We start from the raw sequence: 26,836 nt of genomic DNA, 5'->3' as shown, positions 1-26,836 counted from the left end.
AAACCAATGTTGGGGAGTTTGAAAGGACAAGTCTTTCGTCATGTCTTGTGCAAATGCCAAGGAGTATTCCCCTGACAGATGTGCTCGTGGAACTGTCCAGAGGATGCAGTGTACTTTGGTGACTTACAGCTACACTGCCGTCATTTACAACTCCTCCATTATATGAAGAAACAGCAGTGATTTATGGAGCATGGCGGCCACATACAGAACAAGACAAACGATGGACTGTGAATGGCTTTTAACATTGGAATTAATAAGATGCAATAAAATACACTAGTTTATAGTCATACGCCGTGATAAAATAAAGCTAAGAGGACGCGATGAATTGTATGGAAGCCATGCTGCAGTCAAAGGAAAAATTATATATTTTATGTGAGTGCCGTTTAACTGAAATGATGAAATAAATGGTGAAGGAGGCCTTTCACTCACCTGGACTAGGAGGTTGGATCTTTGCCTGGTTCTTTTTGGTGTCCGTGTTGAAGAAGTCTGGAGGCGGGTCCTCGCCGCGCTCGATCTTGCACTCGAAGGCGTACAAACACTGGATGTACTGTTTCTTGAGTGAACTGGCCGCGCTGCTCGATGTGCCCACGTTCAGGCTGGTGGCCAGCTCCCTCCACTTCTTGTTCTTGTTCACCTGGTGGGCGATAAGAGGAAGGAGGCGGCTCAGGAAGCAGAAAGCGCAACAGCTGCCTCGCAACAATTACAAATCTGTTATTCACGTCACATTCAGTCCACTCGTACCTGGGTGAGACCACCGATCTCCTTGACAGACACGTAGAGTCTGAAGAGATCAAGAGGCTTGCGACCCACAGCGGGCAGGTTGTTCATGCCCATGGCCTTCTCCTCTGCAAATGCCAAGTATCGGTCCACCCACATCTTCCTCTCTGGTTCTGGTCCAAGCTCGTATAGACGAGTAATCTTCTCATTGGTGATGGTGGAAGAGCTTGACTTCTAAAGGACAGACAGAAGAAATTCAAGACATGTAAAGAAAAAGTTCTACTGAACATTCATTTTGTCATGTGGACTTGAAACTTATACCTTTTTGGATTCAGGCTTGGGAGTCCCATCCACTTTGTTGTTCATCTTCTGGGCTGGGTTCATTTTGTCCATGCCAAACTCTGTACTGGGAGCCATTCCTAAATGTTGACAGGTAATACGACAAGGGTATAAAAATCAAAGATTACAAGTCTATTAAGATTCCCAGCCCTCAGCAGTGGTACAACCACCAGTGTATCTTACTCACCAGGGGTGTTGTTGGACATGTTTGTCCCCATTGGGTATGGCCCTGGCCCTGCCTGATTCATCATACCGTGCATGCTGCCAGTGCCGTATGGAGAGCCTGCTCCCATCATGCCCTGGGACATGTTAGGGTAGCCAGGTGGCCTGGAAAAGAGAATTCTTGCTTACAAAGAGCACTGGGATAACTTAAACAAACTAGGCATTTCACTTATTCTTTTTCATTCCTTTCTGTTTGATGCAGTGACAAATCTATGTGTTTTTCCTTGTCTTGTGTCTGTAGGAAACATCTATTTACGTCATGTGAGTCTAGGAATTGCCAAGCCCACAAGTGTCTCTCTCTGTAGGCTGGGCTGGCGTCCTCACTGTGGAAGGATGTGATTCACTCATCTCATAGGCCATCTCCTGCTCTCTCTCATTCTCTCCATTTTTCTTTTCTCTCATCGATAAGTGTTTGGTCTACTGCCATCTACTCTGCAGCGCACTCGGGCACCAAAACACACAACAGACATGTGGGAACAACCAAGCATTTTTCATGGTCACATCACCGGCGAATAAAAGCAAGGACGGACACACACACACACACACACACACACACACACACACACACACACACACACACACACACACAATTTCACATAGAAAAACAAACAAAAAACTCTCCAGGCTCAAGAGTCTTAACACAATGAGCCGTACTGACCCTCAACAGTCAAGTGCTCCCTTATGTCTCATTGAGACTCTGATACAGGCTGTAACTGTGAGTACTCACCTGTTGTGTATGGAGTTTGTAGGGCCATGGTGCATGGAAGGACCGCCATCCTTCCTGTTCATGCCTGGAGGGGGACACATTCCAGACGCCACCTGAGGAGGCATGGCACCCATGTTGGAGCCCATTCCAGGGCCATAGGGCCGAGTGCCCATCTGCCCTTGTCCTATCCTTCCAGGCGGCATGTTTCCGAAAGGAGCTCCGCTGCCCTGACCAGGCATGGGGTTCATAGAGCCTCCCATGCCAGGACCACTAGGATAGTTGGCATTGGGCATCGCTGTGTAGCCCGGCTGTCTGGGGTAACCTAGAACACAGGTGGACGTAGGTTCAGAGTTCAGACTGTGTTTTAAACTTGGTTTCAATCTACAACGGAAATTTCAGAAGTTCTCCTCTTTTCTCCCTGATAAGATAAAGACTTTTTTAAAGTCCAGCTCTAAATTTACCTCTGTGCTGCCTGTTCTGACAACCAAGCCTGATGAAGCAAGCGTTATCTGACACTCGCTGTTCACTGCTATGACTCATACCAGAACTTCTTCAAAGCCCACAGAAACCATCTGAGACTTCAAAGTGAAGTGATATAATTTCATAAATATATGAAGTAAAAGGAAACTTCAAAGCCTTTTTAAAAAAAATCTGGGCTATGTACGGAGCTGTGATGGTCGCAAGACGACAATTGTAAACTCATTCATAATATTTTTAGGATTTGAGGAAAAAAAAAAAAAGTGTGTGATATGAAAGAGCATTGAGCATTGCTCAAACTTTCCCCTCCTCTCACCTCTAAAAAAAAAAAAAAAAAAAAGACTTTTAAAGCAACACCACATATGATTCTGCCTTGAGGCCTCACCTTGCGGCCCATACTGGCCACCCTGAGGCCCGTAGTTTCCCATGGAGTTGTTCTGGGGATAGTGGCCCATCCCATGCATTTGGCCTCCTGAAGACTGGCGTGGAGATAAGGCAGAGCCAGGTTGCCCAGGAGACCCGTATGGAGGCATCTGAGGGTTACGCATGTACACTGGAGATGGAGGGAAACGCACCAGATGCATACTTGATTAAAAAAAACAAAACAAAAAACAACAACAACTCTGCATCTGCTTTCACACCGAGTATAAACTGAACATATGAAGAACCTGGCTCACAAACACAGCAGTACGGCATCTCTGTCTGCTTACTTGACTTTCTTACATTCACATTCTTATTTGAAGATCTAGTGTGGGGAGTGTTTACAGTACAGGGATGCATAGAAATGCAAACAATCACATCTAAAAGCTGCTGAGATTGTGGCACATCTTGAACTGCAGGCCAACGAAACTTTAACCTCTTGAAGCAAGAGTCCACACTCACCCCTGTCCTGGCCCATGGCTGACTGGTTCACGGAAGAGTGCATGATGCTGTCTGACTGGACGCTGGGCGGCCGGGGAGGCATCTGATTACCTGTACAGCGGCAACAAAACTACAGCTTAGGAAGTTGAAAATGCTTTATAATGACCTTGTGAACTCTGGAAATCTCATTGTCAGAGTCTTTGCTTGTCCTTAAACTTTGAAATGATGACCTTCACCATGATCACTCTCTCACACACACACACACACACACACACACACACACAGAGATAAAAACTATGACAGCGTCCTTTCAGCTACTTGTGACATTGTTCTTTGTAAGATGCTTCTGGCAGCTCTGTAACTTGTGTTTCTGTGCCACCTGGACGGTTTTGCCAGCATCACAGTAGGAGAAATTTAATGTTCCCATCTGGCAAGTTGCTTCATGAATTACAAATATGAGCCGCTGTATTTGTCAGCGTGCAAGTTCTGAATTAAAACTCTAAATCTGTCTCCTGTTTGTTTACTGGGTGTTTCACACAGCTTCCAACTCTATATGCTGAAGGTGACACCTGTATGAAAAATGTATTTAAATTATTTTGGCTGGTTAGGTATTTTTAGCAGGCTTTTTTTTTTTTTTTTTTTTTTTTTACATTTGGCAGCCTGTCAGCTGCGTCAAAATTACTACTGTGACTTGTTTGGATTATGTTCTAAACATTTTCTTCTGTTCTTTGTCAGCAAAATCTCATGCCATTATTTTGCATGTGCTAGTAATGCATAGCCATGCTTTTAAACCATGTTTCGTATTTTCCTTTGCCGTACAGTTTCCTCTTTGCTTATTACAGTGAACCTTAGTAAGACATGTTGTTTGAATGTTGTTCCCCATGTAAGCCGAGAATCATTTTACCATTAACTTAAAGTTAGCAAAGCAATTAAAGTAAGTAATTTGAGGCGATTTGAAATAAAGAAAATAAAAATTAAACAGTAATATAATTTTTAGATATGCACCATAAAATTGTGTATTCTGTCTTTACCTGGCACAGCAGCAGGCGACAATGGGCCAGTGCGGGAGGGGGTGACACTTGCAGGAGAACCCACAGGTGATGGCGAGGGCCCGCGTATGCCTGGTAGATGGGGTGAAGTGTGTGGCGAAAAGGGCGATTGGGCGGGGTTGCTCTGCTCGCCCTGACTGCTGGACACCCCTGAGGTGCTGACACCAGGGCTTAGAGCCCCCTCTGTACCGGTGGGCAGGTCGTCGATGGAGCCGGACAGATCCTGGAATAGAAGGATCACCACAGGGTTAATTTTTTTTTTTTTTTTTATAGGAAAATGATGTCAGCTCAGACTGTTTCCTCTACGTGGAGGAGAGTAAAAGCATTTTATTTTGTAGGTATATCGAAGTCAAGTGGAGTCACTGATGCATGGCAGCAGTCTTTGCCTTCACCAGGGTGTGTCTGTTATTCTCTCACACAGTACAAGACTGCCAGCCCTATTATAGTGCAAACACACGTTGAGGTACAATCACTTATTTTTTCCGTCTTTTAAAAATACTCCACATTGCTCCCATAATGCTGATAATGATCCATCTTGGCAAGGAGAACTTGGTTTGTGTGGCTTGCAAAGAGAAAGGAGGGGGGAAAATATTTGAAGCAAGTCATCTTGGGAGGCAGTTGAAATAATTGGTGCTGGGCACAGGCTCTGGTGCCATGTGGTGTTGTTATTGAGCCTCGCTGGCTGTGACACAAAGACAACCAGGCAGGCAGGAAGATAGGAAGGCAGCCGGTGATGATTATGTTTGTGGGAAGGTGAATGTTTACACACTGGCCACTCACGTGGAGCCCATGTGCTTAAATGCAAAGTCATCTGCCAGTCACATCGGAGGAGGGGGGAAAATGGGAGGGAGGGTGAGGGGAAAAAAAGCACTCACTGGAAAGTGGCCAACTATTCCCATAGAAATCTCACACTCGCAGGCTGGCTGCAGCCCCGAAGCCGGCGGTTTTGCACTTGAAACGGCGCCCGTTGCTATTTTTGGGATGTGACCTGATGGAGGAACCCCAGAGGGAGTGACAGGAGGAGAACGCTGATTCAGAATTCCCACCCCCCACACCTCCACCCTTTTCCCTCTGCCCTGCCTCCATCTCTAGCTCTGTTTCTCTCACTTCGGTTACGGCACATAACCAGGCCGCTCTGCCGTGCACAGGAGAGGTGGCTGCTATGAAACCATGCAAAAAGACAGCAGGGGGGCTTTATGTATGAATATCACATTCTATAGTATTTCATTGGCTGACACCCAATTAATGTTCACAAATGCGAAAACAGGTCAGAACAAGGCAGGGGCACACTGTGTGAAAAACACTGTGGTAAGATCTTAATGTTCTGGAGCAGAGCTCAAACAGCAAGACATTCTTTGCTTAAACAACCATAGCGGAATCCTTTTTCCAGCAGCCAGCATTGTCAGCTGACCTACATGCCACCCCCCTCTTCCCAACCAGCACCACCCTACCTCGACTCAGACATCACAAGACAGGTCATCTGACACAGTGCCCAGTCTGAAGGCTCTGGGCTGTCCCCTGTGATGACGACCTCGGCAGCCGCCACTATCATGGCTTTCCAAAAAACTCTAACACAAGCCCCTATTGAACCAAACCACAAGGCAAAAAGGTCAGGGGTCAGTTCCTCGAGTTACGCCCTAGAGTCGCATCTTAACAGGAGGTCACTGTGGAAGTCAAGAGACAGAAAAAAGGCACCAACAAGGCAGGAGCATGATAAATAAAACACAAGCCTTTTAAAGTAGCAAACTCCAGGGACTCTTGGGGGCGTTTAAGCAGAATAAGGATCAGCTAAGTAAAAATCTAGCAGAAATGAAAAAACTTAAGAGAATGAGAGAAGTAATAATATTCTTGCCCCTGTTACATTATGCAGAGTTGACTTGTGCTGAGGATTAAACCACAATGTATTTCTGGCACTATGGTCAACTTTCATGTGCCAATAAACCTCACTGAATATTTGCTCTTTGAGGTGACCCAGTGGTCTGTTTCAGTTTCAATCAACATCAATCAGTCGTGTTTTTTTTTAGATGACTGGTGTTTTCCTCATGCAAATGGTGAGTAAATGTATTGTCTTGATTTATGTTTAAATCACAAATCAATTCCAATTTTTTGGGAAGTTGGGCACTTTCAAAATATGAATGACCTACTCTCTGTACTGTCAATAAATGCAGCATAGCAGACTAGCACCCGTGAGTAACATACAGCCAACAGGGACAAGACATCTCAGATTTCTAGGATATTGTACTGTTTTTGTGGGTGTCAGGGAGCTGCTATTAATTTGTGGAGAGATGAGACCGCACACAAGACTGTTAACACTTATGTTGCAGTTTCGGTATCAGTTTTATAACTGGTATACCCTCAGCATATACAGGAAGAAACTCTAAATTTCCAGATTGGATTGTAGTGGAGGTGGACTACCTCCCAGAAACAAAGACCAATCATATAAACAATTAAATTGTATTTTAATAGACTTCTTCTTCATGTTGTCATTATGTGGCCAACGGATGGGGGAACACATCAGTTTTAGCCATTTAAAAATTAAAGTGTGCAAACAGTGGGAAGCAAATTGAAAACTTTCTGTAAATAGGGTAAACTAAATACTGTCTGTATTAGGCAAGGTAATAACCATGACACAGAATCAACACCACTCTTAGACCTTCACCCCTTTATGACGGTAGTATTGTTGCACTAGGCTAAATTACCTTTAGGTATGTCTATTTATTGAGCAGGAAAAGGAATGTATTTATGTTGAAAGGAAAAAAGGTATGTAGACAAATGATGCTCCTCCAAGGTATCAATAAACTATGGTTTTGACAATGAAACTCTGCTGCCACTGGCAATTTCCAGTGTCAGTTATATTCTTGGATGCAGTTTCTTATGCCTAAATCCTAACAGAAGGATTATTAGCACTAATGCATGAGAAAACTAAATCAGAGGCTTCAAAGACAACTGTAAACATTCACTTATACATGCTACAATATTGGAGTGTAGAGGGCGAGCTCTTTAACATTCTGTAAATATCTGACAGCTCTGATTGCTCAGCCTGGATAGAGAGAAGCATTGTAAACACACACACAGACACACAAACACACAGGCCCCTACCTACTCCCACTCTGCAGTCATTGATTTTTCCCAGCTCAATACTGCACAGCACCAGCCTGTTCTGCTGACTGCACATGCCGGACAGCAAGAGTAGAGGAGAAGCGAGGAGAGAGTGAGGGGGGGCGAGGGAGAGGAAGGGAGGAGGGGTTTTGATACTGATGCTGCTGAGGAGGCTCTGCTATGCAAGTCGCTCATTATTAGAAGGCAAATGATGAAGAGGACGTGGATCAGGCTCAAGGAGGAGTTGATAAATGGTGGAACGGAGTTGGTGTGTGTGTTTGTGTGTGTGTGTGTGTGTGTGTGTGTAGGTTACAGCAGGGTTAACTATGACAAATATGACAACTGATTGCATGATGGTACACAAAAAAATAAAAATTATACTATTTGTTTGTCAGACATGAAGGGAATGGAGGGGGGAAGCTGTGCTGCGGAGAGAAGGAGAGAGAGCTGTGGTTCTTTCTGTGGAAAGCTTCTCTCTGTGGCAGCCATTTTGTGTTGTTCCCAGCTCTGCCTAACATGGAACTTCAGAGCTGAGAACTGCACAACAGTCTTCGTGTTTGAGGCTTGAAGAGAGGCAAAAAGACAAAGAGTTACGCGTCAAAGGATGTGTCAACAAAACACTAAAATAATTCCATACAATTTCTCCCAGTGCAATTATTGTTCATGAATGTGGAAAATGCCACTCTTTACTATTACCACAATTCCCATATTCTCCACTGCTCTTCTGAGTGTGCCTGTGCTGTCTGAGTCATCTGCTCTGCTCTCCTCTCCGCCGTCCTAATGTATTCCATTTGCAGATTACTTCACTGAATCAATCAAGCCCGACCAGAGCCATTAGTCTGCCAAGCCAGCCGTTTTTTTAAGGTTATGAGAAACAGAAAGTGGGAGAAGAAAGGTAGAGTAGCAGCCCTGAGATAATGAAACATATCTGGAATGTGTGACCCGGGCCAGTAGTGTAACTAGATCTGTTGGTGGTAAGGAGGGGGAGGAAGGGTGGTAGGAGTTGGGTGGGTGGATGTGGAGGGTGGGGGGCAGGGTTCATCCCTCAGTCACACACTCTCCCTGACCCACTCATCTCTGTCATTCTCAGCCCTCGGGGGTTTCACCAACAGCCTGGCTGGCAGGCTTCCTGGTTCTCAGGCTTCCAGATGCTAAACACAATATACAAGGAAAGAAAAAAAGGGAGAGACTTTTTCTCTCACACATTCTCTGTGGTGAGGTGATTGCTGTGGAAGACAGAGTAAGGGGGGGTTTGAGATAGAGGAGAGGAGAGAAAAAAAAACTGGCTGCATCTTCAGGGCTGCCATGGTTACTGTGATCCACGTGGTTGACACATTAGAGCAGACACAGTCCCACCGCACCCCTGCCCCCCCCCCCCCTCCCTCCCCGATTGCCACCCCTCTCTCTGTCTCTCTGGGCAGCCACCCTGCGTGCCTGGCAGGGTCACGGTGCAGTCAGCTACTACAAAAGAAAAAGCACGTCATTGTTACAGGAAGCACAGACGCACCAAAGCCGCGCTCCCCCCTCCCTCCTGTGGTCCTGCTCCACCGCTTTAATTGCACACTCGCGCCCTTCAGGCCTCTTGCGCTGACGAGGCCTGAAAGACCAGAGTGGACAAACAGGCAAAAAAAAAAAAAAAACATGAACTTCTTTACTGTCAATCCTAAACCGCTGATATTGATGTTTACATGCTGAAGACCTTGACGGTGACATCACTCCAGCAGTGAGCGTTTGCCGCTCATTTAAAACTTTTGAAAACCAAATGGGGTCATGGGAAAAGTCATCTGTTCTAAGATCGAGTGAAAATTTTCACTTGCATATTTTCTAAAGTGGATTTCGCTTCTCTTTCTTTTAGCTCACCATCTGAACGTGCTGACTTTATGTAACTGAGCCCAGAAGAATATTATCTCCACACCAAGATCACAGTGCTTCTATCTATCACACACAGATGACAGATGACAGAGTGCATATGCTCAAAAAAAAATAAAGTGTAGGTTGTCCAGTCTATGAAACCACTGCATTACCATTGGTCTGACACCAAGAAATGTCCAGGTACTGAACAAGAAGACTGACAGGTGGGTGTTGCTGACACCTCAGCCACCTTCCCAAGGGTCCTCTCTGCATCCAGGGGTCGTGCCAAGCTAAGAGGGGCTTCCGGCAACTCTGTCAAAGGCCTAGGGATGAGCAGCTCCAGCCCCAGCTCAAGGTTTGCAGGGCTGAGCTCAACCATAAGGGGGCACTCCCATCCCACTGTGAGAAAAAGAACTGGAGAAAGGAGGAGAAGCAAGACAGGCCCCTACCTCATCCAGCAGCAGCCATTACAGTGCTTCATATACAGCAAAGGATGACAAGAAACTCTCTATACACAGTTAGAGTACCCAGTAGGTGAGCCATGCAACCCTCATCCTATCCACATCGTGATACGGATACAAGTTGTTGAGAAGCTGACTTTAAAACTAGTTGTGTTTCAGCAAGACACAGTGAGTTCTGTTATTTCTCCAAGATGTATGCAAACTAGGGTGACACCATGATCGCAGCCTGGGAGCACCCTGTTGGGATTAGATGTTTGGTCTGGGGTATCAGAGATTGTGTCTAGTACCTCCACAGACAAGCTAGTTTCAGCTCCCCAGAGATCACCATTACACTGCTTCTCTGTCACCAGCAGCCACGTAAGAGGGATAATAACACGGACAAAAAAGTACAAGATGAAAGGGTGAAACAGCAAAATGTAGAACCTAGTACTACTAAGACATAAACATACACTTCATTTGATACTGATCAATACTGTTCTGATTTAACATTCCTGTGTGTTACAGGCTTGCATTAAAAAAAAAAGCCAACTATGAATCCTAATCAATAAGTAGGGAGGTCTTTTTTAAATGCTCCACATTTGCCTAATTGAGCTTCTCTGTGGGGGTAGCAAAAAAGGGGAAAAGCAAGGCACACAGACACTGCAGCAGTCTGTGTGTAGCTAACAGAGTAAATGGAGGGAGTTGCTGGGGGTGGGGGGTGGGGGGTGGGTTGTCTGATTGCTGTGAATAATGGGGAGATAGTGTGTGCATGGGGGGCCTTTTGTAGAGATCACAATAGTAGCAGGGAGTCCCAGGGCAGCACACAGATGCCCAAGTGAGGCAGGCAGCTGCCCAGCCTGAGGTGAGGGGTGCTGGGATATGGAGGGCCAAGAGGGCTGGAGGGGCCTTTGGGTACGGGTGGGGTGGGGGCCTCTATGACTGGTCTGCCTGCTTTCCAAAGGAGCAACACCCCTCCCCTCCTACTGTCACATGTACAGCATGTCTAGTGGGCGCTACCAAAGCAACTGACACCACCAGTGAATTAAATGGGGAAGGGAAGAGAGAGAAATAATAATATGGAGGTTATTTCATAAAGTGAGAGCTAATTTCATTGTGAGGCCGGTTTCATCCATCCAGCCTCAGCAGCTTGTTCCAGCGAGAGCAGGAGAAAGCAGAGGACAGACAGTGCTGCAGTCAGCCACAGTCTTTGTGCTGCAAAACTAGCTCAGCCCAGCAGAAATGGAGGCAGAGGGGAGGGGCATGGGAGAGAGAGAGCGAGTGTGTGTGTGTGTGTGTGTCTCAGTGTGAGAGTGTGTGAGTGAGCAGAGAGAGCAAGAGGGAGAGTGCTGTGTGTGTGTGTGTGTGTGTGTGTGTGCGCGCGCGCGCGCGCATGTGCATATAAGTGTGCGCATGTGCAAGCTGAAGAGCAAAACAGGGCTTGGGGTTTGTTTTTTTTTGCAGGAGAGAAACAATTCACTGAAGCAACAGCAAAACAACACACTTTGTCAGCAGATTGAATTTTCTCAAATACATTAATTAAAAATCACATAGAGGCAAGAGACGCCGAGCAGGGGGAGAGAAACAGGCGACTGGTGGGTGGGGAGGGGTGGGGGGTGAGAGGCACCCTGGAATCTGAATATGACATGTTCACACAGGAAGCAAGGGCCCCAGAATAGCAACAGGAAACCGGCCCCGGACTCTGAATACTGTCAGCGTCAGCCTAGCAAAACAAGGCTGCGCTGCACAGCGTTATGAAAGCTGATTTACTAAGAGAAGAGAGGGTGAACAAGGAAGGGAAGAGGAGGAGGACGCAGGCAAAGGGAAAGAGAAAATGAGAATTCAGATGGAAAGAGGAACGAGAGAGAGATAGTGTGAGATATATATTTATATATATATATATATATAAAAAATATATATATAAGTGAAAAGAAAAGGAGAAATGCAGCAAAAGCAGAGTGTAATATTGAAAAAGGCAGGGAGGGGGGTTGGGCTGGGTAGGAGAGGAAAAAGTGGGCCGGGCTTGTCAGGCTGATTGCTCCAGAGCTATGTCGCAAAAACAAGCTTAGCTGCCGCAGGAGAGCAGAGCTGGGCTGGGCTGAGCAGGGAATGGGGATTGCGGGGAGGGTGGGGGGGTTCAAGGTTGATCAAGACTGGAAGATCCCTCGGTTCCAGATCAGGAGGCTTGGCAAAAAATATTAAAGGTCAATCAGTTGAGCGGTGGGGGGGGCTCTTTGTTGCTGTGATTTGGGTGGTCTTTAATTTGCGCAAATGCATGGGATAAGCCTGAAATCTGAGACTGTGGTGGGTGGGGTATTGATGTAGTGATAAATTAGGTAGGTGATAAGGTGGGGAAGACTAAAACCAAACCAGGACATCTGATTGATGAGCGTCACAGGAAAAGCACTAACAAATCAAAAGCAGAGAAGTGAGTTGATAGAAACGCCAACGAAATATTCCCTTTATCATTAACAATACTCCAGTTAGAGCCGTCTTATGTGTCACATATTATACGTAGGATGTGAAATTCAAGTATATATACAAAAAAAAAAAGGTACCAAATCTACTCCATTACTCCACTGCTAAAAGAAGAACATACTCTATGAGCACAAAGCAGACAGAATATCAACCCATGGCTGTTCCTACATGATACTACCACTCAAGATGAAGCATCTCTTTCAGGAATTAGAGGAACAGGAGGACAGAGAACAAAACAACAAACTTGAGTGTCAGTGTGTGACCAACATGTGACCTTTCTGCCAAGTGTGGAGCACTTTCAGACACAACAGATAAAAGGGGCACCACAATTAGTGAGAGGCTCTGAGTGGGATTAGCCCCACAGTTTGAAAGGGCGGGGGAGTTCTACAAAGTGGTTTTCCATTATAAGTTTAACAGTTCTCTAAGTTTTCTAGTTTAAACGTAATAGGTCAAGGGAATATTTTTAGACTACAAACTCTACTAACTTCCAGTTGTTTTGTTATTCATCTTTACTTTAAGTTGGTCTAGATTAGCATCAGCTAAATGCTGATAAAGATATTTCTATAAAGATAGTGACTGGTTCTGGGGAACTGACACCGTGGCAAATATTCAACAGTTAAACTGTGCATGTGTGTCCTGGAGCTGGGGGTAAAAACAAACCAGGAACCAGCTCAACCTGCTCAGCTAGTTCCACCATTGCTGCCTGTTTTCCTTTTCCTCCTCCTCCACCTCTTATTTACAGCCTCTTTTTTCTTTTCTTACTTCAAGCTGACTGTTGCTTTCCTACCTCTGCCTTCCAGCAGGCGCTGAGCCTCCTGTACTCTTGCCTTTATTCCCACCTCAACGGCAGCCTAAGCAGACGCGGGGCTTTCAGCACCTGGCTCAAACAGACCCATCTGTGCTCTGGATGAGGTGGTGTCTGGCTGGCTCTCTGAATGCTACTCAAGTAGCTAAATGGCGCTTACCCTTCAGCCACTGTTGGATTGGTACGCAAACATGTTTTGAGGCAGATTAAAGCAAATGTGTCCACACAAATCAGTGCAGGTTTCTCTAAAAGAAGTCTAGTTTTTTGTAATCCAAATAAAACTTGTAGATCTGTTTACCATGCTGTACGGAGTATTTTAACTTTGCTTACAGGGCAACTTCATGCAGTTTTAATATTGCTACTTTGGAGAGCAGATGTACTGTATATGAATGATGTTAAACCTCTTTATAACCTCTTAAAATATCTAAATATATACAAAAAACTAAAAGAGTTTTAATTCAGTTGTCTTCTGGTTGCCCTTTAAAATTACATAAGTTTGGTAAATTAAATTTAGAATACTATTAACTATAACATTGCTTTGTGGTTACTTAGACAATAACTATATCCAACATTGACTGGAAAATAAAAGAGAAGATTACATATGTAAATTGTGACACACTAAAATGTCTGATGCTGCCTCATACTTTGGATGACAGAAATATGTGGGATAAAGGGGTTCCTGTTACTGAAAGAGATCGAGAAAATCAAATAAATGAAATGATGAATTTGGGACATGAATGCTACCACGCGCTGTGCCAAATTTTCAAGCTTGAGAATTGTTGAAAGTCCAGTCATTATCACAAAGGTACTGAGGAATGGCACTCTCATAACACCTGTAAGAGTCAATTCTGCTTCTTTGACTCAGGCTGTCAGAGTTGTAGTCACAGCTAGCACGGCCTAATCTGCACACAGTGCCATGTGCCAACCTCAGGGGTCCTGAAAGAGTGGGAGGAGAAAGAGGATCAGTTCATCTCAACCTTAGCCAGATTAACAGCTCTTGCAACCAATCACACCAGGGCGATAGGGAATCCCCAAGAAGTGCAAGAGAGAGAGAGAGAAAAAAAAATAGAGCAAAATAAAAACAGCCCTGGCCTTGCCTGCTCGGCCAATGGCTGAGCCCGCAGAGAGATGAATAAGTAAATAAGAGAAATAAATAAAAGAGGAGGGAAACACATCCTGAGGGCATCCCCTACTGGCATAGACAGCGCTGCCTCTCATCCCTCCCTCCCTCTCAGCATCTCCCACTCCAACCAATCACTCACACTATTTGAAGTTATTTGCTTGCACTCCCTCAATCCTGCGCCACCCCACCCCACTCCTCACCACCGACTCCGCTCTCTCACTTTCATTCTCTCTCATTAATGATCTCATTTCTCACTCTCCTTCCCTGAGGCCCAGAATGAGGTTAGCTCCACAGTCTGACCTATAAACACTGCCATGGAAACTGCAACGTGTTACAGCAAGACACCTCTTCAACAGAGAAGGGTGGGTGGGGGTACAGGGGAGAGGGAAGGGGCTTCTCTTACCTTTATCTTAGCCAGAGGGCTATCAGATGCCAGATTTACTTCACTTTCAACAATCCTTTTACTGGCAGACTTTTTCCACTTTTTATTTTTTTTTTTTTACCTAAGAAGTCAGTAGAAACCTGCACTGCTTGAACACACTTTACTCTTGGCATCAGCTTGTTGTTGTACACTCTGTGTAATGTTGAATCCAGAGGCAGCATAGAAAAGGAACGGGCCGGGGCCTAAATGAAGGCAGTGGGAATGCAGATTTTAACTCAGGGAGTGTAAAAATTTTTTAAACCAACTTAAAACTGTGAGTCCACATTCTCTTGTTGCAGTTTGGGAAGAAGGAACTGTGACACTGCCTTAAATCAGCTCCAGCTCCTGTAAGGCATTTAGGGACAGTATAGAGTGATATTTCATTCATGTTGTGAGGCATTCGGGGGACACTATGGAGGATAGGTCATCGGTGTTACAAAAGCACTCAGATAGCTTTTAGACTTCCAAATACCTGGTAATTAAATTAAATTCTGCACCAAAAAACATCAACAAACATCCAGGGCTGAACTATGGATTGACTATGGAGAAGCATTACAGCTTTTGTAATAAATATACATATATGTTGGAATGTTAGAAGTGCAGACTTTGGAGTATCCTCCACATGTCAGTAATTTAGCAGGCAAATTAACAGAAAGCTGGGAATCCAAGTGTCCAACTGAAAATTGAACTTTGCTAGCAAAATGTAATGCACACTGTCGCAAATGTGTGCGACTGTGTTCAAAATGGCCCTTTTACCAGCTTCAAACACAACTGCATCTCATAATCAAGGAGACAGATAAGACGCATAAGAGTGTAGCAGGTGTTAGTTATCCTGGATAAATTTGGACTAGCATGGGACTGAGTCACAAATGACTAAGGTTGCTTTCACTCTGCCAGTTTAGTCCGTTAGAGGATTTGCTACATAAAAAAAACAGTTTGTTGATGCATGCAGCTCGAGATAGCGTCTAAGTAAAGTCTAAAATCTGCTCTCAACAGTGGGACTGTCTGTGTACAGAGACACCAAAAACACCTAGAGCAGGATTTCCTCAGGTAGTTGTATCACATCCTGGTTGCCAAGTTTTTAACTAACTTAAAGACCCAAAATCCAAATTAAATTCTTTACTTACCAAAATTATGAATACTTGCAATAAGATTAAAAAGTACTCAGAAGTTTCTGGATGTAAATGTGGGATTCAGATCATAAAATATCAATTTTGGAAGTTGTTGGTGCCTGTGGACACCAGCACATAAAGAACAGTTACAACTAGCACAAGTCAAATGTTACATGAAGAGACAGAGGACTTACCGGCAGACTGGATGGTCGGGCCTGCATGCTGTCTTCCTGACTGCCCTTGTTGGAAGCCATAGGCTGGTTGGAAGGAGGAGCGCTGGACTGAGAGCTGAAGGAATCCTGGGAGAGTTCCTGATCACAAGGTAAAGAAAAAAAAGCCCAAATTGAGCATCTCATTATTGCCTTTTTGGTTCAGTAAAGTACAGCAACACATAGTGTCTTTTACTATCAAACAAACAACCTAAACTGGACTGTAACGCTTTGCTCCCATGTAATTTAATGCATTGTAAATACTCACTATTCATTTAAAAGACAGGGGCCTCATTAATTAAGTAAATAATTCAACTTTAATCGAGCAACGAGTCATCCCTAGATGGTTTAAGTCCAAGGGTTATTGGAATAGATTAGGGAGTTTCATGGTTTCTGCATTAGTTTGTCATAAAATTATCTTATCTTTATCTAAGTCAAGAGTATTAACAAATATTATGTGCATAAAATACCAAAATAAAAGAGTGACCTTTCATGTTTTTCTTGAGAATATTTTTATTTGTTATTCTTGAGAACAACAATAAAAAACGAACTAATTAATAACTGGCTGTTTTTAGTTGGATTTTAGTTTTGTCAGTCCACAAAACTTTTTTCAATACTGTTGTGGAGTGTCAATGTGCTCTTTGGCAAACCTCAGGTGTGCAGCAATGTTCTTTTTAGTAAGCAGCAGCTTCCTTCATGGTGTCCTGTCACAGACACCCTGCTTGTTCAATGTTTTACCTACTGTAGACTCATGAACACAGATGTTTGCCAGTTCTAGTGATGCCTTTAAATCTTTGGCTATCACTCTGGTTTGTTTCTTTAACTCAATGATGAATGCTCATTGTTGTCTTGGGTCATTTTGACTTGCTGCCCACTTCTTGGTAGAGTAGTCACAATCCCAGAGTGTCTCAATAACTGGCATCTGATAGCAAGACGGCTGGTTGTTCTCAATAAAGTCAAAGAACCTAATTTTTTGTGTTATTATTTAAGGCACATAATATTTATAATAATAACAATAACAATAATAATAATATAATACTATTGACTTTGATTAATGCAGAAAACAACAAAATTCCAAAAAGGAGAAATAGATAGAGCACAGCCAATGTAACAAGTATGTGTCAACTCAAACCTCCTGCTGCAAATAACGTAAACACAGATGTGCTCGACATCGCACACTAGGTTATTGCTAAAGTGTGTAAAAAGTGTGTGGTGTGTTTACCTGTGGTGGAGGTGGGAATCTCTGATATGGTGACTGTTGCTGCTGCTGCTGTTGTTGCTGGAGGGGGGGTGTCTGGGAGTAAGGTGATGGTTGACCCTGCTGACCATGACCTGGAGGCTGCTGGGCTTGAGGAGGTGGGCCTCCTGGTTGTTGCTGCTGCTGTTGTTGTTGTTGTTGTTGCTGTTGTGGGGGCCCTTGCTGCTGCGGGGTTTGCTGCTGTGGTGGTTGCCCTGGTCCAGGGGGTTGTGGATAGCCAGGCTGGCTCTGAGGGCCCTGCTGACCTTGAGGGCCGGGACCTTGCTGCTGTTGAGGCTGCTGCTGTTGCTGCTGCTGGGGAGGGACGTAAGGTGGCTGTCCTGGCTGAGACTGTGGGGGCTGGCTATAGGGAGGCTGACCTGGAGGAGGACCGTGTTGACCTTGGGACTGTTGATAAGGTGCTCCTGGTTGGCCATGTTGGCCAGGAGGCTGAGAAGGGTGGCCTTGCTGGGGGTAAGGAGGTCCAGAGTTGCCTTGTGGTTGGGCAGGGTATGGAGGCTGCTGCTGGCCGGGATGAGGTGCGGGGCCGTGCTGACTGTAGTAGCTCTGATTCTGCTGGCTGTAGCCCCCTGGGGCCTGTTGACCATAGGCTGACATCTAGACAAAAAAAACAGAAAGATTAGTTAAGATCAACCATAATTCCCCTCAAAAGAAGGGAGACCATTCAGATATGTGAGCAAACATCAGCCAGAACAGTTGTGACGTGAAAACGACAGGAGCAGCTTTCTTCAGTAGAACTAAGATTTTACTACAGGTTCACTATCCTGTGGCCCTCTGTGGAATATCAATCACTAAATGATACTGTGCACTGACAGGATCTGTTCTAAAGCAGTAAAATGTATAAAAATAACCCAATATGCAAAGACTCCTCTTTGATTTTTCTTTTTTTTTTTTTTCTCAATTCACTCTCAGTGGAGCAATCAGAGCATCTCTTCATCTTACTCACAGATTAAAAGGGAAAGACAACTGTTCTCTCTCTGTCTGCAAGAGTGTTCCTTGCTATAAACTGATCAGTCAAAGCACATAAGAAAAACCATGCAAGTGCTGGAATTCAGCCGTGTATTGCTTTAAATTACAGCCACAAAAATAAAAATTGAGTTTTGACTTCATCTCCTTGAACTTCAATATGAGGCTTTTCATATTCTCTCCGATCCTTTTCGCAAAAAGCCTTTCAATACAGCATTTTCCTTTCATTACCCTCTATCAGCATGGAAGGAGAAAGAACTGACCTTGTGAGGAAACATAGAAATAAGAAGAAAAAAAAGAAGACAAATGCACGACGAAGTGGGTATGACAAAACAGCCATGTGTTATTTTGGGAGGGTTCTTACCTACACAAGAATTCAAAGAAAATAGGAGATAGTAAAGAGATGCCACACACTTAAAACAATGTGAAGTGGTTGTATTCCATCTGTCTGACAAAGGGAGGGAAGCCAGTTTCTTCTCTTCAGGGTACTTATCGAGTCCATGGTCAAACACCAGGCAGGCAAGTATGAGATAATCACACCACACAATGGGCACAAGACCACAGACAGCGCACGTGGAAGAAAAGGCCTCACTCTACGGGAATCCCTGCATGCATTTCTCTGTTAAGATACACTGCCTGGCTAAGAGAGTTCAAGAAGGGGCTTATTCCCAACAATGAGAAAGTAGCTACGGCAAACTAGATGTTTGCTGTTTTCAATTGGACAACGCTGTCAGAATATGCTGCCTGCTGTGCCTGTAGACACAATTCAACTTTCCCCAACTGTTACTATCGAGTATGAAAAAATCCAGATAGTATGTTCTTGTAAGAGCCGTTTTAGATTTAAGGTGGAAAAGATGATAAATAATAGCTGGTATATATTCCTTCTAAAAAACATAGACCATTTTCTATCAATCTTGAATGAACAGTGCTCCATCCTAGTCAATAGTTTTGAAATACATTTATTTACTTTCCTGCCATAGGTATGATGAGAAAATCAACACCAATTTCATGTCTGTTCATTAATAATAAAGAGTCTGTTTAAAAGTAACAAAATTCACCTAACAACACCTGAAAAATGTACTAATTAACACAGTTTGTCGCAGACTATTTCCTATCCTCTTTATGCCAAGAAGAAGAATAACTGTAAATGTCTGTTAAAACTGCTGTTTTAAAGATAAGAATAACCAGCAGCTCAAACTGTTGCTAAAGTGATGTCTCAAGTAGCAAAACTTTTTATATACAATTCCACCTTCTTTCGGAAACACACGTAGATCGTGACTCCTTACTGTGAAACAGTAACTGGTTTTGAACCACTGCAAAATCTCTCACAACTGAAATCCAAACAGGCTAAAATCACTTTATCTGCTCCATACTACCATTTCCACCATTCCTGTAATGCTGAGTCACTTACCAAATAAACGCTCTAATGCCTCAGCTAACAGGAATGTACAAAACTTATTAACTTGTGGTCCAGACTTCAAACCATACCCTGCCCCCTCCTACCACAGCAAAATTCCAGGACAGGTAAAAGTCCAGTAGGTTTTCCATTTTGAATAATGAATTTGTTAACAGGTTGGGTGCCCAAACCAAACACGTACTGCAGGGTTTAGACAGAAAAGTAGAAATCTTGTTTTCGTTCAGTCAGGTAGGCTAAATTTCAAGCATACTAGCAGTTCATTCACCCCCGTGTCAAGCATGAGTACCAGCAGAAGAAGAGCTCCTCACAAACTGAACTGTATTAGGCATCGGTCACGTCAAGACAGAAATATGTAGTCTGATCTGCATACCCTATTTATTTGGGCTTTGGTCTGCTGATCCAACCCTCTTCACATCATTTTTCACCAAATCAAAATGTCCACAATAAGCAGATCAAATCTACGTCACTAATATTTCCTCCCAAACCCAACAGCTAATTAACATAGTGCAACATCCTCATTATACCAGATAATGACTTTATACTGTACTTTGGGGGTTATTTTATCACTCATGTTTATAACTGTTCAATTAATTTCTGCTTTGACTTTTTAATGGTGAGACAATCTTCTAACCTTCAGTAGCCAGCATGTCCCAGACATAATGCAGGTCATGTGACGCCCTTTGAACTCAACCTATATTGACATCCCACATCTTTCCTCATAAATGTATCATCTTTAAAATAGTTACTATGTAAGGTGAGGAAATAAACAAGACTATTTGTGTTTGTTTTCCTGACAGATAACAATATTAGGCCTTCTAAAGCAAAACAGTGATTCTAGAAGGTTGCAACCAAGATGCAAGGGAAGTAATCAGTCTACAATTACTGACCTGCTGTCCATACGGCATGCTGCCCATAGCACCGGGTGTTCGGCTCTGCATACCCATCGGATACCTCTGAGGTGCGGGAGGTCCGTACCCCTGGCCAGGGTAAGAGCCTCCTTGCTGGGGTCCAGGTCCTGTGGGAGGCCCTTGTTGCTGCTGGGAGTATGGGTTGGGTCCACCATATGGCTGGCCACGCATCTTCCCTACCTGGTCCATTGGGCTTGGAGGCTGGAAGAAAACATAGAAAATCTGGAGTAAATTGATGAGCTGAATTAGCAGATGGATTTCACTGGCAACTGTGGCAACAGTATGAGAAGGTACAACCTTATAGATGATTGTTTGTTATTCACTCACAGTTTTAGGTTTGGTTGATGGTTTTTTAAGCGTACAGTGATCATGCTAAACTGTGGAGTCACACAGCCTAGCTAGTTATAGCTTTATAATCATCCAACTGATATGGGATTGTTCAGAAAGAGATGCTAAATTTTTCCAGGTCAAATACAGCCAGACTTATTTTGGAACAGTTTAGTGGTTTTCTCGAAAAAAGTATTACTTAGCAAATGCAAATGATGACTCTTCCATTACAATGTGTCATGCAAGCATCATCTCATAAAACAGACACATTATAATCAAGCAAATATACAACAAGAGAAGCGGGAGGAGGAGGCATAAAGAAAGTAGTGGATTTACTTTCCTACTAGAAAGGGAAAAAATTGGCCATGAATGAATGAACGAGCCCACTATATCCGCCAGGAGCATTTCCCTGCCCAGGATATCATTGTGCCAGTAGGTGGATACTGTTACGGCAGAGACGTCGGAGAGCGTTTCTGTGAAAATAAGCTTAAGGAAGTGGAAGTGTCTGCGGTGGCTGGAGCTGGGCCCACCCCTCAGCTGGAGCCATGCCAGGATGGAGGCTGGTGGTGGTGGTGGTGGTGGTGGTGGAGAGGGCTGAGCCACATGGCTGGGTCAGGCAGTTATACTGGGCCAGCCAGCCTTCTCAGTCTGAAGAGCCAGGGAGGGACACGGAGAGCAGACATAGAAGAGAAGGGTGTGGGGTGGGTGGTTCAGAAGGAGGTAGCCTTGCCTGTCAACAGCTTGAGCCAAGGTCATAAAGTGTCTGATGCTGTGTGTGTACATAGGAGATGAGGTTGGTGGAATCCCCCGAAACAAAGCATTCCTCCAGAGTAATAAAAAAATAAATACGATAAAATAAATTCAGGACGGATAGAATTTTGTTCTAGTGTAACATTTTTCGGGAACAAAATAAAAAACACAAAAACAAAACAAAACAAATACAATTTACGACTGTGGGCTGTGTGGGCATCTTCCTGGCTGGCGTGATACAGTACCATCCTCTGTGTGTTCAAATAAAACCCACTGCAGCGACATCTGAAAGTACGAGGCATGGTGGGGGCTTTGAAGTAGCAACACCTCCTGGCCTGCTGACCTCGGGCAGCAGACACAAAGCTTTCATTGCTTCCCACGGTTATTAATCTGTGAATGTGTGTTTTCTTTCCTCCCCCAAAAACCTCTTTTCCTTGGTTAAGGGAGACAACCACCGGGGCTATTTATAGCAAGCAAGACGAAGAGGGCAGTCTGCCGAAAATGTAACAGGTCCCAGCTGCACTGCTGTTTGAACCTGGGCCAGGCCTTGCTCTTCCTGGGCTTTAATAAAGCAGCAGGCTTTGGCACTCTATGAATGATAGTGCTGCAGTTGAAGAGTGGAGGTCAGGTGGGGGGCGGCTCAATGGGAGGTTAGCAGTGTGTGTGTGAGAGAGAGAATATATGTGTGTTGGTGAGACTGTAGGTGCTCAAGGTCGGGAGGGGTGCAGGGGTTTGGATCAACAGGCTGTCAGAGCAGTCAACTAACATTATCCAAGATAACATATTCCACTCCAGGTTTTCCCTGTAGCCTCCCCAAGGCCACACTCTCCTGAGCTCTTCCAGGTTCAGGAGAGTATGTGTGCATTAAATAGGAAAGGAGATGTTTTGTGTTTTTGTGTGTGCGCACGCGTGTGTGGTGGTGGTACTGGGGTTACTATGCTCCCTAGGGCGGAAGAAGTAACAGGCCCCAGTAGGCATTCTCCTATGACCTCCAACGCACTTTTAACCCCAGTCTGCGAGCAAGGATACTTTACCCCCCCACACCAACATCAACACCTGCCATCATAGGAACAGTGTACAACCTGAAAATGAAAAATACTAGAAAATACTGAAGTAGACACCACTTTATTTTTCGTTTTCAATCATTTCCAGCAGCTGTGTTGGTCCAATTATGGCAACAATAACAAAAAAAAAATCTCCATATTGCCACAAACAAAGTAGGAGCCACTTGTTTCACTGGACAGAAATATGCTATAGCCCGTTCATAATGAGCTCCTTAAGCAGTTAGACCGACTCTCCTGTGTCATCTATAAAGTTTCCCGCTGAGGTCTAAATCAACGTCAAACATCCTCCAATGCTCGCAAAAAATTACTTGTAAGCTAACAAAGTACAAAGTAGCAAGCACTAAAGGTAAAATCTATTTCTCTACTTTAGACAAAATCTCCCAGAGATGACCGTGCCGTAAACAATCAACCCTTCTTTTTTCCTCACCAATTTCAGCCAACATTTTGCCAGGAGTGAGGATAATATTAAGTCAGCTGTACCCGCTTTTCTATTAAGAGGTCTGACAGCTTGGGCTCCCAGCTCAGCGGGGATAGAGCTGAAAAAGTGCAGCTCGACTACAATTGGAGTTTCCAGCTCCCAGAGCCACGTGGTGAACCAGTGCTGACGTTTCCAAAACAACCACTCATCTTGCTCTCACGTCTCATTTAACAACCACTCGAAAGTTGGAGATAGTGATCATTTGACAGATAAATGTCAACCGTGCACACAAGCGTTACACCAATATATGCCCACAGCAATCACTGATATATATGAAATACATTTTACATTTTTCCACAATTATTGACTGAATGTCTGATGTTTTGCACCATTATTGCCAAAACCTCTGAAACAAATTCTAATCATTCATTTCAAGAACTTTTATTCGCTACCTCAGTCTTTCGGTCACTACTCAACCACAGGTAAGAATCAAAACATTGCAAGACTTGTAAATTGAAATCCTTGCCTTCCAACTCTACTCCCTCTTGGGTTAAGGTGCCCTCACGCCCAACCTGAAAAAGGTGATCCACTGTTTTTTGAGCCTTGGTCTCAAAGGTTCTCCACCTCTGACCTCTCCTCATTATTTATTGAATATTTGAGTCTTAATATGAAAACTATTAACTAAGTGGCAATACTAAATGGTCTGCACTTATATAGCGCTTTTCTACCTAGCTGGTACACAAAGTGCTTTACGCTGCGTCTCATTCACCGATTCACACACACATTCACACACAGATGGCAGAGCTGCTATGCAGCTGCCCTGACTCACCGGGGGCAACTACCAATCCTGTGATTGGCAGTCAACTGCTCTACCTATTGAGCCACAGCCACCCCAATACTAGACAACAGATTTCTCAAATTAACATTTTGGGGCTTTTGACAGTTTAAACATAAAACATATAAAGATATCACATAATCAGCTAATAAGGGACTAAACTGCATCAATGTTAAGTAGCTATAATAAACGCAAACCATCCTTTAAGGCATGGACATACCAGCTTCATAACATGTCATAATAGTTTGGAAAGTATGTGGTCTGCAGCCACCTATAAATTTGGGGATTCCAGCGTGCCCTCTAGTTTTTGTTTCTTACTCCTCAGCCTTATTCGATTACTTTGACACATCTGTGCACTGCATGCTGGGTCATACCTGTGGCCCATCGGCTGCTTCAGCCTTCATCGATTCGTTAACCAGCCGATCCTTGCATTTCTTAAGTTGTTCACATTTGAAACACTATTACATCTCCTCCAAGCACTCATTTGACTATGTGCGTTTTAAACAACCTCTTCTGCATCTTGTCAGCAACTGCTACATAGGAATGTGTTCCTCTTTCTCTTAGCTACAGAGCTTAGTCTCTTAAGTGAGGCAATGTCAAGGCTGAAACATTACTCCAGCTAAGGAAAAATATTATAGAATCCATATTGATCCATTAATTTAGGGTTTAACTTGTTCTTGGGCTAAACTGTTACAAGTATATATTCCACAACAGCTTGTCTGGCCTTAAGACTAAAAAGGCTTCTTTGAGCTCCTATGTTTCCCCTTCCACACATCCCACTCTGATTGGCCAGTTTGTGAAAGTCTTGCTGTGGACTGAACTATACCCAAAACAGTGGTGATCAGTACACTCCTATCTTTCTCTGGCACAGAATGCTGCTCAATACTGTAGCAGTACACCTTTAACATGACACAAATCTAAAAGTCTGTAAGAGATATTGACCTCTGCCTAAACACTCATACAAGCCCCAACCAGGGAAGCTGTGGATGTTATTGTGGGAGGCTGGGTAAAAGGACATACTTTTTAGGGTTAGGAGAGCAAACCAGACGGCGAGTTATGGATTTCCACACTGCTCGAGGTCACCAGTTCATTATTATAAAAAACAAAGCAAATTGGCCTGACTGAAACCTGGGTGTTTCATTAACAGCCAGCAGGCAAACACACATTTAGCTCAAGCTTTGGGCCTTTGACAATGGGTAACATGGAAACCCAACTTCACAAAAACATATATGCAACATCAGAACACAAAAAAGGATAATATGAGCCTTTAAGCATTTAAATTTTTTTTTAAGTTTTTATTTCTGTTTGAGCTGAGAGATGAATCATGACCAATTAAGAAATAATTCAAAGTAGTTTTACAAATTAGAGGGAAAAAAGCTGAGAAAAAATGCCAATAGAGAGAAAGAGCACTCCACTGCACTTGTTGGTTTTTGTTCCTATGAGAGAAGTGTTTTCATCTTAAAACCAGTTTTACTACACTGGAATTATGCTCAATAAAGATTTGGCAAACTTGTTTTTTGTTGGTTTGGAAATTAGAGCAGTTGTTTATTGTTCAAGGTCTAGGACAGAAAGTGATTTGTTTCTGATGTATCAGACAAAAATGTCAGCAGCTGGAGGATGTCGGGGCACAAGATAGACTCAGTGGAAAGACGATAAGGCATACAACACTGTTGAGTTGAGTGTGTCTGTGTCCTTGTACTGGTAAAATTTGAATTTGGAATGTTATTAAAGACTTGGAAATATTCTGTGGCTATTCTTCTTAAAACTGATCATTTCACTCTGCTGCAATAACAACAATACATTTTCAGAGCATCAACACTGTAATCATAAGATGTGCATGTACTACGTGTCGTACGTATGATGCCAAGGAAGACTCACTATTATAAATTCTGTAAAGTATTTCACTGCTCTAATAAATGACACGAGATATTCTGCCTGTTTTAATAACTTTTCAGTGTCAAGTTAGTGGCGGTTGAGCTGCTTTGAAAGGAAAAATAGCTGCAACTCCCAGATCAACTGGTCAGTTTAGCATGAAAAAAAAAACAACAAAACAAGCTAATCAGAACCTTAAGTGGATTTTTCCATCCAACATTTAGGTGGCAACAATAAAATACAGTTTTGACATATATATGGCTGCATAACTATACTCAATGACATTAAATTACATTACTGCCCTGTATCGTATCTAGTGCTAACCTATGCATTGTTTAGTATTTATCATGACCCTGCAGGTTCTATTTGTGGCTGCTGTTAAGCAAACATTGCATAAAGTTAAAACGCACCAATAAAATGAGCAAAGAAGACAAAACAAGCAAACAGGAATTAGACAAGAGCTACACACATTATTTAGATGTAGGCTAAATTTTAAGAAGTCTGATGTGCAACAATAGATTCTCATTTGTTTCTTTTCTTCCAAATGGGCTGATGACAACAGTGTTCAACCCTAAATTAAATTATTTTAAATATATTTTAATATATATTTAAATATATATTTTTATTTAAATATATCTATTCTGTATCACAAAATTCATAGAACTAAAAATATCTGTTGTTTTGACATATAGGGAGATTCCCACATGCACACATGGCAAGCAAAAAGGCTTCACAGCAACCTGCTCAATAATGTCTGAAACTATCTCAGCTGAAAGAGTGACGTTTACAAAGGTCAATGGCACGTTTTGATGGTGTTAGGATAGAGCCAGGTTTCAAAATGTTGACAGTCGAGTATTTCAAGCCAATGTGTCTGTATTCATATTTTCACCATGCAGAGAAAATTAAGCAAATGAGAAATTATGAACAGCATGAGTATTTTGTGTTTCCTGAAGAAGTATAATTATCAAAGAGCTTTGCAAAGTAGATCAGATGTTTGAAATACATGATACTATAAACCAAAATAAAAAATATTAAACACTTAGTCAATTAGCTAAAAGAGGTTTTATTTTATACAGATAAAAAAATATTTTGTCCTGATGTCTATCCACACAACA

General features: G+C 43.3%; 1 protein-coding gene across 2 annotated transcripts in view; it reads right to left on the bottom strand.

Annotated features, from left to right (window-relative positions):
• Positions 1–26,836, bottom strand: part of arid1ab (AT rich interactive domain 1Ab (SWI-like)) — a 49,143-nt gene that overhangs the window by 7,408 nt on the left and 14,899 nt on the right. For both annotated transcript variants that reach the window (XM_026350087.1, XM_026350086.1), the window contains exons 2-12: positions 20,435–20,656; positions 17,129–17,761; positions 15,892–16,008; positions 4,354–4,594; positions 3,344–3,433; positions 2,847–3,014; positions 2,006–2,306; positions 1,244–1,383; positions 1,039–1,136; positions 742–951; positions 430–634 (exon numbers count right to left, since the gene is read on the bottom strand). In XM_026350087.1, the coding sequence (XP_026205872.1) occupies positions 430–634; positions 742–951; positions 1,039–1,136; positions 1,244–1,383; positions 2,006–2,306; positions 2,847–3,014; positions 3,344–3,433; positions 4,354–4,594; positions 15,892–16,008; positions 17,129–17,761; positions 20,435–20,644 (2,413 nt within the window). In that variant the 5' untranslated portion in view covers positions 20,645–20,656. The remainder of the gene's footprint in view (positions 1–429; positions 635–741; positions 952–1,038; positions 1,137–1,243; positions 1,384–2,005; positions 2,307–2,846; positions 3,015–3,343; positions 3,434–4,353; positions 4,595–15,891; positions 16,009–17,128; positions 17,762–20,434; positions 20,657–26,836) is intronic.

The sequence above is a fragment of the Anabas testudineus genome, chromosome 11, assembly GCF_900324465.2.
Source record: "Anabas testudineus chromosome 11, fAnaTes1.2, whole genome shotgun sequence".
NCBI classification, from domain to species: Eukaryota; Metazoa; Chordata; class Actinopteri; order Anabantiformes; family Anabantidae; genus Anabas; species Anabas testudineus.
This window is presented reverse-complemented; position numbering and strand designations above follow the sequence as displayed.